At 35.8% G+C, this 11,979-nt stretch overlaps 1 protein-coding gene across 4 annotated transcripts; it reads right to left on the bottom strand.

Moving 5' to 3' along the window:
• Window positions 1-946: 946 nt before the first annotated feature.
• Window positions 947-10,888, bottom strand: LOC113702383 (protein HESO1-like). 4 transcript variants are annotated; one of them, XM_027223568.2, is made up of 9 exons: window positions 10,451-10,888; window positions 9,437-9,637; window positions 9,146-9,322; window positions 6,514-6,698; window positions 5,414-5,509; window positions 4,789-4,834; window positions 3,230-3,336; window positions 2,212-2,313; window positions 947-2,128 (listed from the first exon to the last, which is right to left on the bottom strand). In XM_027223568.2, the coding sequence occupies exons 1-9, from the start codon at window positions 10,467-10,469 to the stop codon at window positions 1,391-1,393; spliced, it is 1,671 nt and encodes a 556-aa protein (XP_027079369.1). In that variant the 5' UTR covers window positions 10,470-10,888; the 3' UTR covers window positions 947-1,390. The 4 variants fall into 4 exon arrangements, with proteins under 4 accessions (XP_027079369.1, XP_027079371.1, XP_027079370.1 ...); XM_027223570.2 differs by having other exon boundaries at window positions 9,437-9,625; window positions 10,451-10,886; XM_027223569.2 differs by lacking the exon at window positions 10,451-10,888 and adding an exon at window positions 10,272-10,439.
• Window positions 10,889-11,979: the final 1,091 nt, after the last annotated feature.

Here is an 11,979-nt window from a genome sequence, read left to right as displayed (position 1 = left end):
AACTGATTATACTCATTGAATAATTTGATTTAGAACCAAAAAACTATTTAAGGGTGATTTAAGATATTACTATGATTTTTTTTTTCACACGCATCAGGCAAATGAAACCCAAAGCTACTATTCAAGGGAGGTATGGATAATTTTTAAAACATGGAGGGAGTTAGTAATAATTGTCATAAACCTTAAAGGAGGCTTGCAAAATTATCCCATCTTTTTATAAATGATTCTTCGCGAAAATCAACATTGAATGTGTCTTATCAAAAGAACGAGTAATTTTGGTCTACTATTAATCGTCTCTTTTATATATATATATATATATATATATATATATATATATATATATATATATATATATATATGTATTTCATCTTCTAAGAAAGAAAAGAAACAAGAAACAGCATTGCCCAAAAACAAAACAAAAAAAGCAGCTTTGCCAGATCGTAGCATCTTGTTTTCAAATTTGACCATACATAACCCAGATATCGACTTTTGAGGCTGATATAGCAAATTGATAATTTTCAAAATTCGAGCCAACGTCATAGTCAATGATACAAGGAGTGTGTTTGGATAAAGTATTATTGAAAATATTATTTAAAATAATTACTGTAATATAATATGATGTATATGAGATAAAAAGATGATTGGAAACATAAAAAAGTGAGTTAGAAAATGTATTTATAATACAAACGAAATATTCATTGGAAAAGTTTGCAATCCAAAAAGAGCCATCCACACTTCTACAGTAAATATCTTATATTGAGACAAGAAGCCATTATGGGCTTCTCACAGGATTCTTTTCAAGATATGTGATTCAATATGTTTCACAATTTCATTTCATACCAATAAGGGATTGGAAAAGGGATTCAAACTTCAATGATGCTGCTAGACCGGATATCAGCATAGCCACACGTACAACTTGCTACAGAATTTGAGGGTTATTCCGGAGTTTTGAGGTCTCAGAAAGTTGAAGATTAGCGCATAAGGGGAAAAAAAAAATTCATGAACATGGAGTACTAGGTGATCAACAGAGGTGCATGGTTTCTTCTTAGGAGAAATCCTATGCCTTCTCAGTATCAAGTCTACAACACTAGGACCATATACAAGCTGAAGCATAGACATTCAACCCTTGGCATTTCATTTACACCAACCTGCCCCCACCTAATTGTGCAAAAAACACCCACAAAACAGGAGGGGGCTAAAGAAATTTAAACCCTGAATCACTTGAGGTAGACTGAAGTGCATGGATTCTTGCTCGAATCCTTCAATTTTGCCGTTGCTTTGTAAGAATAGATTATCTGTAACGTCTAACTCTAGATGATATACAAAATCCTGTTGCAGGAGAGAGCTAGGTAGAGATTCATTTCCATGACATCATTTACCTGGAAATGCGTTAATGTGACTGTTGGGTACCCTGAGGAGGTAAGTTTGTTCTGAAAGAGGGCCACGAAGTTCCAAAAGTGGATGGATTGGTCTGAACAGAATGAAGTCTCAATGAAGCAGGGAAAAGCTGGTTACTTGAACTCGAAGAATATGGTCCAGCATGATAAGATGGAGCTTGAGTCTGCCATGTTCCATTCCAACCTCCAGCATTAGGTTGCTGAGTACCTCCCCAGCCAGTGTTTGGCAATATTCTCCAATGTTCCAGATGTTTTTGTGCCTGTTCCATCTCAAAATGTGGAAGTTGCTGTCCTGCCACCCAATTTGCAGATGACGTTCCTCCCCAACTGCCAGGAAGAGTTCCACTCCAACCATCACTATACCGCATCTTTTTGGTCAGGGTGGAATCAGCAGGACTCTCATGCTCTCTCTTTTGGCAACGTATGTTATTTTGGGCCCCTTTTGCCTGGGCCGATTGAGTATTAGAAGGAGGCAGCACTCTGTTTGTGTTAACAGCACCGACTGAGGGTGTGACTACCTTCATCTTAGAATTAGCAACTCCAGCACTCACTAGCAGCTGTTTGGCAACCTGGCCAAATAAAAGTTCCCCCAACTTGAATCCGTCGATTTGGCCATCCATGAATGCAAAAAGATGCCGGATAGACTGATGAATGCATTCGTAAATAACTTTAACTTCTGGAGCCGCCACTGCCCTTGATACATTTTGAGACCGATCAGTAAAATCTTCAACCTGCAAGCTTGACTGTCAGAGTCCAGAACCTCTTAAACATAAAGAAAGAAGCAGCAAAAGTTTTATCATATGTGAGAAATTACACTAATGGCGCCAACTTTAGAAGCCCAAGTTTTTGATGTCCAAGAACCTTCATAGACACTAGCGCAGAGACCTTTGGGCCAAAGTTTTTCAACTGATGATAACTACAAAAGGGGAAAATGAAAACCGAGAACAATTAAAACATAAAAGATGAAGGTGATGCAAATATTTACCCCAATATTGTCCTTCTAATTTGAAATTAAAGAAATGCTGATCTTTTATTTTCCATAATAATAACGTTGAACTTCAGAACCTGACTACATAGTCAATTTTAGACAGATCAACTTTATGCTGTTACGCTGCCTGCTCCAATTACAATGAGGTTGATTCAATCAGAAAGCAATTTGTAGTCAAATTCTTAAAAAAAATAAAAATAAAAAACTACACAGACCTGAGCATTCTCTTCTCAGACCTCCCCTTCTCAATCCTTACAAATGTTTTCCACTCTTCCCTCCACCATATCCGGTCCTAATCTCATTTGCCACCATTATTCCAAACCAAAAAAACCCACACAAGTTGGGACTGTTGATCCCACAGTACTGCTGCTACCATCACCAAAGGTGTCACACTGCTGCCTGCCGTCGGAGTGGAGTCTCACAACTGCAGGAGGGTTTCCTTTTGTTTTTTCATTTTTGTCTCTAAGAAACTCACTGGTGGGGTTGTAAACAAGGATGGACCGCTCCTACAACTAAAGAAAAAGAAGGATGCGCCCTTCCATCACACATCCTCCCTCCCCCCCCCCCCCCCCCCCCAAAAAAAAAAAAACCAAAGAAGTGTTGGGAATTTGACAAGAAGTCAAATTCTGAGAAGTCAGATAATCTGGCACAATAACTGCTTCAGAGTTGATTGTAAAATTGACTTCAAAGTTAATTTCTGAAGTTCAACTTCATATTTTTAAAAAACAATGAAAAGATCAGTATCTCTTCAAGTCCAATTACAAAGGACAGTATTCACTGTAAAAAGGACAGATAGCACTTTGTATAATTTAATTTAGCATCGAATGGAGATGAAAAGCATTACCTTCATCAGTAGAGAAACCAGGAGCTCAGCTACACTTTCTTTGTTACTTTTTCCATAGTTCACAAAGTTACTCAGCAGCTTGGCCACTGATGCAGGATCAGTACCATCTGAAAGATGTCATTATTCTTCAGCAATTAACAGTTACCAAGTAACAAAAGGCCTCAAGAGCAAATGAGTTATTCGAGGTTTCCCCTCAATCATCATCTAGTCAACAGGACAGAAATAAAGAGAAAGTACATCAACATACAATTAAAGCAGTGGAAAATAAAGCAGCAGATGTTCTCATCTACAGAGGTAAGATTGCCACTCTGGAACAATTATCAATGGTTTTGATTTTATAAAGTCAAGTAATTAAACCATGCATAATCTCATCTCAATTTTCAAACAAAGTCATTCTCCAAAGTCCTCTTCGCTTTTCAGATTGGAAAGATAGGCCTCTAGATCATAATATTTTCTCTGCTTAGCTTTAATATTTTTTATTTTGGTGGGGCCGGGGGGGATGGGTCGTGGGTATATGAAGAACTACTGACTTTGTTCTAGCCTTTTGGATCGTCTTTTTTCTTAACTGGTTTCCAATACTATATGTTGTTAATGAGACTGTTTTGGTGCAATATCTCTCTCTCTCTCTCTCTCTCTCTTAATGTCACGTCTTATAACGGCTGGTTGATTTTCTGCATTCTAAGATGGATTAGCTGGTGGGATGAAGAAATCCCATCTTTTGTTTTGGCCTTTTGGATAACCATTGCTGAAGTCGGTTTAGGACTACTGGTGACAAAGCCTCCTCTTACAAACATATCCCTGAGGATAATATCCTAACAAATAAATTTTTGAGCTTCACGTCTCTGCAAGTTAACAGGGCCATGAAATGTTGAGCTATATGTATTTTCTAGAATGTTTGTAAAATGAACTACATATCTTTATCAACCTAAACTGCAAAAGAACAGCTCACAATAACAACAAAAACACCCCTCATGACATCCACAAAATATAACCTAGCTCTTAAACATTTATATGTATGACCACATAGTTTAGTATAACCAAGTTATCTTGGCCTTCCTACTCTAGTTCAGAAAATTGAGTGAATCATCATCCAGAAAAACACCCTCTCTTACAGCAAAGAATTTTCCATTTTAAGTTTCCAAAGTTTGACTTTATCATCTTTGAACAAGCCTAATGATGAAAACAGTTAACAAATATGCACACCACAAAAGAAAAAGGAAATCAATAAACATCACAGAAATAGCATAGATGAATGTGAAGGTCCAGTACTACCTCCAATACATCATTGAAAAGGATGCAGCCTCCAAGCCATCAAGAGTCATTAATCTTTTTTATCTCAAGTTCTCTCCCATTTTAGATTTTCCATTCAGTTGCTTACTACTCTCCCATTTCATGTTTCATACATATCATCAAATACCACATCTAATCTTCTAATTCTGATAAACAGATTCATCATATTGCCGACTAAATTACCACATCCATTTTCTGTTCACATGCAACAGATGAACAGAACCATATTGTTAGAACATTATCCCACATTCTTAAAGGAGAACTGTTACCTTTAAATAAGGCAGAAAATGGAGGTAGTATAGGAGGATTCCGTGTCTGCGGAGACAGTAACAAGAGAAAAGCAGAACTTCATCAAAGATGATGCACACAGTATTGAGCAGGACAAAAGTATGTAAAACATGACAAACTCATTTCAAATGTCAACTGTTGAAACCTAGGTACAAAATGAAGGAAAAGAATCTAACAACTATACAGCAAGGAAATGTAATTCCTGTTACAAAATTCACTCTGAAATCAAGGAGCAAGAAGACTATCACAAATCTTTGAAATGAAAGCATTGTGGTTGAGTTGCCACTTGCCAAATGTCTACTATTGGTTAATTCTCTCGGTTCATCACCTAAACTACAGTTGTCATATCTTATCCCTCTGAAGGGTAGTTGATACCATAGCTATGAGATTTCAACTATAATTTGACTGACAAGCTATGGCTAGGAAAGGTGTAATAAATATGTAAGGAGAATGAAAAATAAAGCATGGAGAATGTAATATTGCAAATATTACATGATTATTACATGGATAGTGCTTGCCAAAAAAGTTTTTGCAAAGGTACAATTAAAGTGCTACAGATAATCCAACAAAAAGGCAATAGAGATTAAATTGGAGTCACAATCATACCTGCAAATGAAAAGCAACCAACTGTATTATAGATAAAGAGTTTAATGTTCCATCTTTTGAGCTATTGATCTTTTGTGCCTTTGCCCATGTTTTCATCTGCAATGATATATCAGGTTTTCAGTGAGATCAGAAGCAAAAAAGTTCAAAAAAGTCCAGGTAACATGCAAGCAATGCAGTACAAATTCTAACATTGAGATTCACCAAAATAATTTTGGACCAAGCTGATGATAAGAAACAGCTAAGAGATACTCCAGCATGCTGTTTAAAATGACAAAGGAATTCTCAATGTCATTTGGATGCAGACTATATAGATTCATGCATTCCCTAAGACCAAAGTGAAAGTGGGACTTGTTAGTCAGTTCCAAAACTACTCCACTTTGCATCAAGTAACAGTTTAGTCCTTCCTAGAGATAATAGATAATCTAGTGTCCTCCAAATTTCACTTCCCATATGTCATCTGTCTAACATCTATCCAAAACTATTTAATTTCCCTAATATCCCCTAATATTCCCTACTTAAAGTTTATATCTTAGCAAAAGGAACTATCAGTTCACCTCTAAAAAGTAGTTTGAAGTTATGTAATTGCTCAGCAGAGAACTACACTTGAGGCACTTAAAAGCCTCCACGTATTAATAACACAATTCTACTGTTTCGTACCGTAGCTTTTCATTATTCTATGTTTGTAGTAGCTGTACCTGTAATCAAGAATTATCATGTTTATGCAGAGAACTCCTAGAACAGACACCGGTACATCTAAAATGTTGGAAAGTATCATCACTCTCTCCTCAGAGACCCACATCCAACCTTCTATTCTCACACCAAACCTTCAAGTACAATATCAAAAATTACTTCCTAAACCTGTTCACTTGGATAAATTCAACTATGAAGTTTCAGTTCCACATAACAATTGAAGCATGATAATTAACTTGTTCCATAGGAAAATACAAATTCTGCTCATCAGTCCAAACAATAACTAGAAAACTATTACAATAGTAGAGAAGTAATATTAAAGGTTTTGTGGAACTGTAAAGCTGAGAATATGTAGCAAAAATTAGTGCCCAAATTGAATATAGTGATGAATTCGAGTATATAACAATTACCAAAAAACTTAGCTTCCGGAACCTTTCATCTATAGAACAAAATATACGAATTAACTGAGATTTCAAAATCCCATCTCTGTTTTCAATTGATATATCACACTCAACACCAGTTCCGCGGTCAACAACTTTAAGAATAGGAACTTTGGCAGTCGTAATTGGATGTACACCATAAACATGCCCGCCACCTAAAGCACAAAGATGCATATATCAGAAATATCCCAACTTGTGAAGCAAACATCCTCAAATAGAAACTCATTCCTATCTTTATCTAAACTTCAAAAACATATTTGGCTTCCAAACAAGAGTGCTTAACTTCATCCTAAACAACGGGGAAAAAAAATGAAAAGCAGCATAAAGTCTTCTTATTTTCTCCTTTGTACACATGTAAGAATAAATCCGGTAAGTCCAGAAGTGACACATTAGCCATCGCAATATCCTGAGTTTTATACATTGCAAATTGCCACTTAAATGTATCAAGAAGTCCCAATAAGTAAGTTCAGCTAAATCACATTTACGCCTACTGTGGTAAAACTTTATGTTAGATGAACAAACAGCAGAATCAATTTACGCCTACTGTGGTAAAACTTTATGTTAGATGAACAAACAGCAGAATCAAATGATTCTTACAACAACAGCTTTGCCACTACAAGAGTGGCAGGAATGAGCTACACTTCTACACCCAAGTCATTCTTCCTTTTTTTTAGCAGGGGAGCCATAGGATTTAAGAAGTGGGGAGAGGAAAGGAGGGATTGAACTGAGGACCTCTAATTGTTGGAGCATCAACCTTAGCCACTAGGACAAGGCCTCCTCGGCTACACCTATGTCATTCAAAATAATCACATATGCTAGTAACAAACAAACACTTGCCTGGACAAGCATTCAGTTAGATTTTGGGTATCATGTTCGCAATCCTTTAAATTGTTTCTGTTTATTTTTTCCGAACTGTGGTCTATGCAGAACATTTGAACGCGTCTCCAGGAAATTTTACAGTAATATCCTGCAATTGCCTACTCACTCTTGCACTCATGGAGAGCAAAACAAAAATAAAAAAAGAACTGAAAGAAAAGGAGCAATAAGTTAGAAATCAAAATCTAATCAAGAACAAGCTGAAGCTCTCTTCTAACCCTCATGATCGGCATGCTTACAGCTTAACTCTTAGGTTATGCGGTTTATATCCTGAGATCCATGTCTTAATTAGGGTCCCATACATTTTTAATGACAAAGAGGGGCTTTCTCGCTTGTTGACTTGAACAGTATAATACGTAAATCTGATAACAAACTACAATTCTCCAAGTAACCCAATTTTTTCCCATAAGAAAATGAAGTGACATTTTTTCACCCCAATTAAATGTATAAGCAACAAAAATAGCTAAAAAAAGTCAGGAAAGTCCCTACAAGGCAAACTGATAAATAAAAATGTGCTTGTTACTGACACTGTCGTGTCCAACTGCATGCTTTGTGTGTGTGTGTGTGTGTAACAGAGAGAGATAAAGGAAATATTATTTCCATTCATTAACACACTAGACTGTCCACATGTAATCCATTTAAAATTCAAATGGCACGTGATAAAATTGCAAATATTGGCGTCATTTAAAATGGTGACAATGCTCTGTTGTTTCTTGTATTTCTAAAAAATTTTCTAACCACCAGGCCATTGATTGATGGAATAATGAATATTAAGTTACCCCTGTATTAGCAACCAAAACACAACTATGGACACTGAAATGTTGCAATTGATACAATAAATATACTCCAACATAGGTCAAATTCCTAGGTCTTGGTAATTTCCTTGTCGAAATGGGAAAAAATTTCCGGCACTCATAAAGCACTTAATTGCATTATCTGTTAATAGCACAAACAATATAACATATTTTACACAAATTTTCTGAACCTTCTTCTTACTGGTGTTTCTAATTGGCTTCATCATGCTAGAATATTCTGTAGAAAACCATTGACCTCTATAAGAATTTTAGCGGCTGCTGATACTCTGCTAGTGTTTAATGAGGTAAATGGGAAATATCCATGCATGAATTGAAATGACAGGCATTGGCAATAGTGTAGAGATGCCAAGATTAACTGGGATCTTTTCAAGTGAAGTAGTCTTAAGTAGAGAATTTTGATGGAGCAGCAACAGTAGAAGCATGGTCAGGAAAGCAGGGCAGTGATCACATAAAATGTTTGTCAAAATGAGAGAGAGAGAGAGGGAGGGGGGGGGGTGGTCTACTCTCCTCTTTTCCAGAATTCTCATGATTTTTATGCATCCTTTCATCTTCATTAAATGGAAATTCATAACCTTTTTAGTTCTTTAAAATAATACCCTGCTCCTTACATACTGCCTTCAACCAAGTTTTTTCTCTATGAACAACAATCTACTCTTTCTCATGAAAAGAAGATTTTAGTTAAGATTCCTCTTTTTACTAACTACCAAGCTCAGATTGAAAAAATTTGCAGCTTATCCATTTCATCTCTAACAAAAACGGATGTTTTAACCACAACTCAGCAATGGCATTACTCAGAGGGAATTACAAGACAACTAGGTGGTTAAAAACACTTTTCTTTCATTTTTTATGAAGCTGGCAAAGATTAGGTCAGATTCCAGAAAAAATTAAATAGATGAGGTACACACACTTACTTTGCAAGGCATAAAACTTCTTTGCAAGCTTCCGAAGCGTTTGAATCTTCTTCTCCCGTGTAATCTGAACTCCACTTTGGGTAAAGTTGAAAGAAAGATCTAAATCGCTTTTTGCATTGAAAAGATCCATCACAAAAGAGCCAAATTCCTCCACAATAGGAATGTCAGTAGATTTGCCTGAAACAAACAGTAAACTGTGCATGGGTAAGAAATTCGCTGCATGAAACTACTTAAAGGTTCTAAAAACTAAAAACTTGTGCACATTGTAGAAAAACAACAGATAAAAATTACCAAAAATTTCCCTTGCGATTTCATTAAAAATCCGAACCAAGTCTTTCCGGACATCATAATCATGAGGCTTAGGACGAGAGACATCAAAAACATCATTAAGTATGGCGTCTAAAGCGGGCACTCTTTCAGGGTTAAGTTTACAATTCTGCATACCCCTCCGTTCAAACTTCTGCACTTTCTTACTCAAAACTGCAACCATCCCTTCAAGAATTAGTAGCTCTTAGGAGGTGCCAGAGCATCAATACAACAATGAAATACATCAGAAGATAATTAAAGATCCAATATAGTCAAAAACAAACAAGAAACTAACCCTTATTGGCAGTAGGAACTTTTTGCATTGAACGTTTTAAATTCACAAATTAATCATATTTATCGACTTTTATCAATGGAAAGGGAGTAATTCAGAGTCCAAGTCGAATAAGGCCACATTTCATTTCTCATAAAGAATAAGTAGAGCAAAACTGAGAACTGCAATCAACAAGATTCTAGGTATTTTCCTGTATAGTCCATTCCCATCAGCAGCCAAACACAAACTAAAAAAATTCTTCTGATTATAAAATCAAAAACCAAACAGATCCTAAAGTACACCTAGCAGCCATTACATCCCAAGCTGCAAATCCCCAAATTTCAGAACTTTTAATTACAAAGACAATACCCCATTACCCCTCTTCCCCCCTCCCCCCGCAAACACAAAAAGGATTAAAGAAAAAAGAAGAACAACCCAACTTTGAAGACAAATTTTTTTGCAAGATTCAATCTTTTTATCACAGAGCTCGTCATCCTACTGAACCGCAAACAAATGAAAAGGACAATTTCCAATGACATAAATTCTTACTCTTTTCCATATGTACTAATTTGCTGAGGCAATTTGAGTAAACATGAGATAAAAGAAGCACACAAGAGATTCTTAACGCACAAAAAAAAAATCACCAAAAAATTAGGAACTACAAATTGGCAACAACATATATGAAAACAAATCTATTAACACAAAGGTTGGGGTGAAAACAGACGGACCTTTTAAGCGTAGAGCCATGGCGGAGAAATCTGATGTGGAACTCGGTTGCTTTAGCAAACTGGTGGCGTATTTAGTCGCTTACTCGCTTTGGGGCGGGTGATGCTACCGATGGGTTTAGACTTTAGACTTTAAGGCCTAGCCTGGGAGTTGGAGATTTGGGCAGAAAATAAAAAATGAAGATAAAGCTCAGATTTCCATTGTTTGACCGTTTTCAGCGGGAGGGAAAGGAAAGGAAACGGAAGGGGTTGGAGGGATGTACACTAACTCTACAGTAGCCAAAAAATTTCCACCCAAATTTCCATCCAAATTTGAGGAAAGATTATTAGTACGTAATTTTTTTGAGAAGCGTTAAATGCACTAAACTCTCTAAATTTTAGTTGCATTATACCTCTCTCAATTGGCGAATTTCTTAATATATTGTTGATATCAGAAAAGTGGTACTCTGTAGGAGTTGGTTCTAAATTACGGATCGCCGCAATTGAGAAAATAATATCTAAGTTATATGTTTCGTCACCATTTTGTGAAAAATCATTAGGTATGAACATGTGTAGGTACCTGTGACTCGATTGATAAAATAATATCTCTTCCTCTAAAAGCATGCTTTTTTTTTTTTAACCCACACACAAAGAAAATATTTTGTTCTCGATGAAATGAACTTTAATTTTTAGGAAAACTGACAGCTAAGTACAGCATTATAGGCACATAAATTTTTATCAAACAAATAAATTCTAATTGAGCAGGAACCATGTGTCCCCTTACTTGATATGACAAAGAAAGGAAATCTGCTTAGTATTCCCCGGATCTAACAATCTTTGCACGATCAACAAATCACATTCTTATTCAAGAAAATATGCCGGGGTATAACAATACGAGTAAAGATGAAAAGGTAGATTTATTGCATTTAAGCCCAATTACGTTTCACTATCACACATAGGAACTACAAGAGATTTTTTCTATCCAATATATTCCTTGGAAAGAAAAATATCTAGTTAAGGAATTTTTTAACCATGTCACTAGTTTTTGGCTATGCTAGAAAATTTCTCTCTATGTTTGACAAAAGACAGAAAAAAAACTAATGTTGGAGCATAGTTTTTGAGGAAAAAAAATTCAGTTGCCAATCGTCAAAGTGGTAGCAATTTGCAAATGATGTACATAGATGCTAATCGTTAAAGTATTAGCCATTTTCAAATTATGCAGGCACATTTTTGGCAGATCTTTTAAAAGGGTGTATTTGAAAATTAGAACATTTTAGAGTATGAATTTAATCGTTGTAGGTTTTTCTTGCGGTGGAAAGGAAAGCAAATGAGTCGTCCGTCACCAATAAAGAAATTCCTATTCATTTTAATTTTGGAAAAAAATATGTCGAAAGAGTTAAAAATAATGCTATGAATCAAGAAAAAGAAGTCAAGATGGCAAGTATTGACTTTTCTAAGAAAATGAGAATAAATTATCACCAATAATTTCAAATTCCTCATTGGAAGCTCTCTTGCTTCTAAACAAGACCAATTTACTCCAATGGTTAGAATGT

Source organism: Coffea arabica, chromosome 7e (genome assembly GCF_036785885.1).
Source record: "Coffea arabica cultivar ET-39 chromosome 7e, Coffea Arabica ET-39 HiFi, whole genome shotgun sequence".
Lineage (NCBI taxonomy): Eukaryota > Viridiplantae > Streptophyta > Magnoliopsida > Gentianales > Rubiaceae > Coffea > Coffea arabica.
The sequence above is the reverse complement of the archived record's forward strand: the minus strand, read 5'-3'. Positions and strand labels throughout refer to the sequence as shown.

Excerpts from the sequence above, each read along its gene's own strand:
- LOC113702383 (XM_027223568.2), bottom strand. Across the intron at positions 9,323-9,436 it reads AATCGCAAGGGAAATTTTTG|GCAAATCTACTGACATTCCT; the intron begins GTAATTTTTATC and ends TGTTTGTTTCAG. Across the intron at positions 3,337-4,788 it reads ATTTTCTGCCTTATTTAAAG|ATGGTACTGATCCTGCATCA; the intron begins GTAACAGTTCTC and ends GACATCTTTCAG.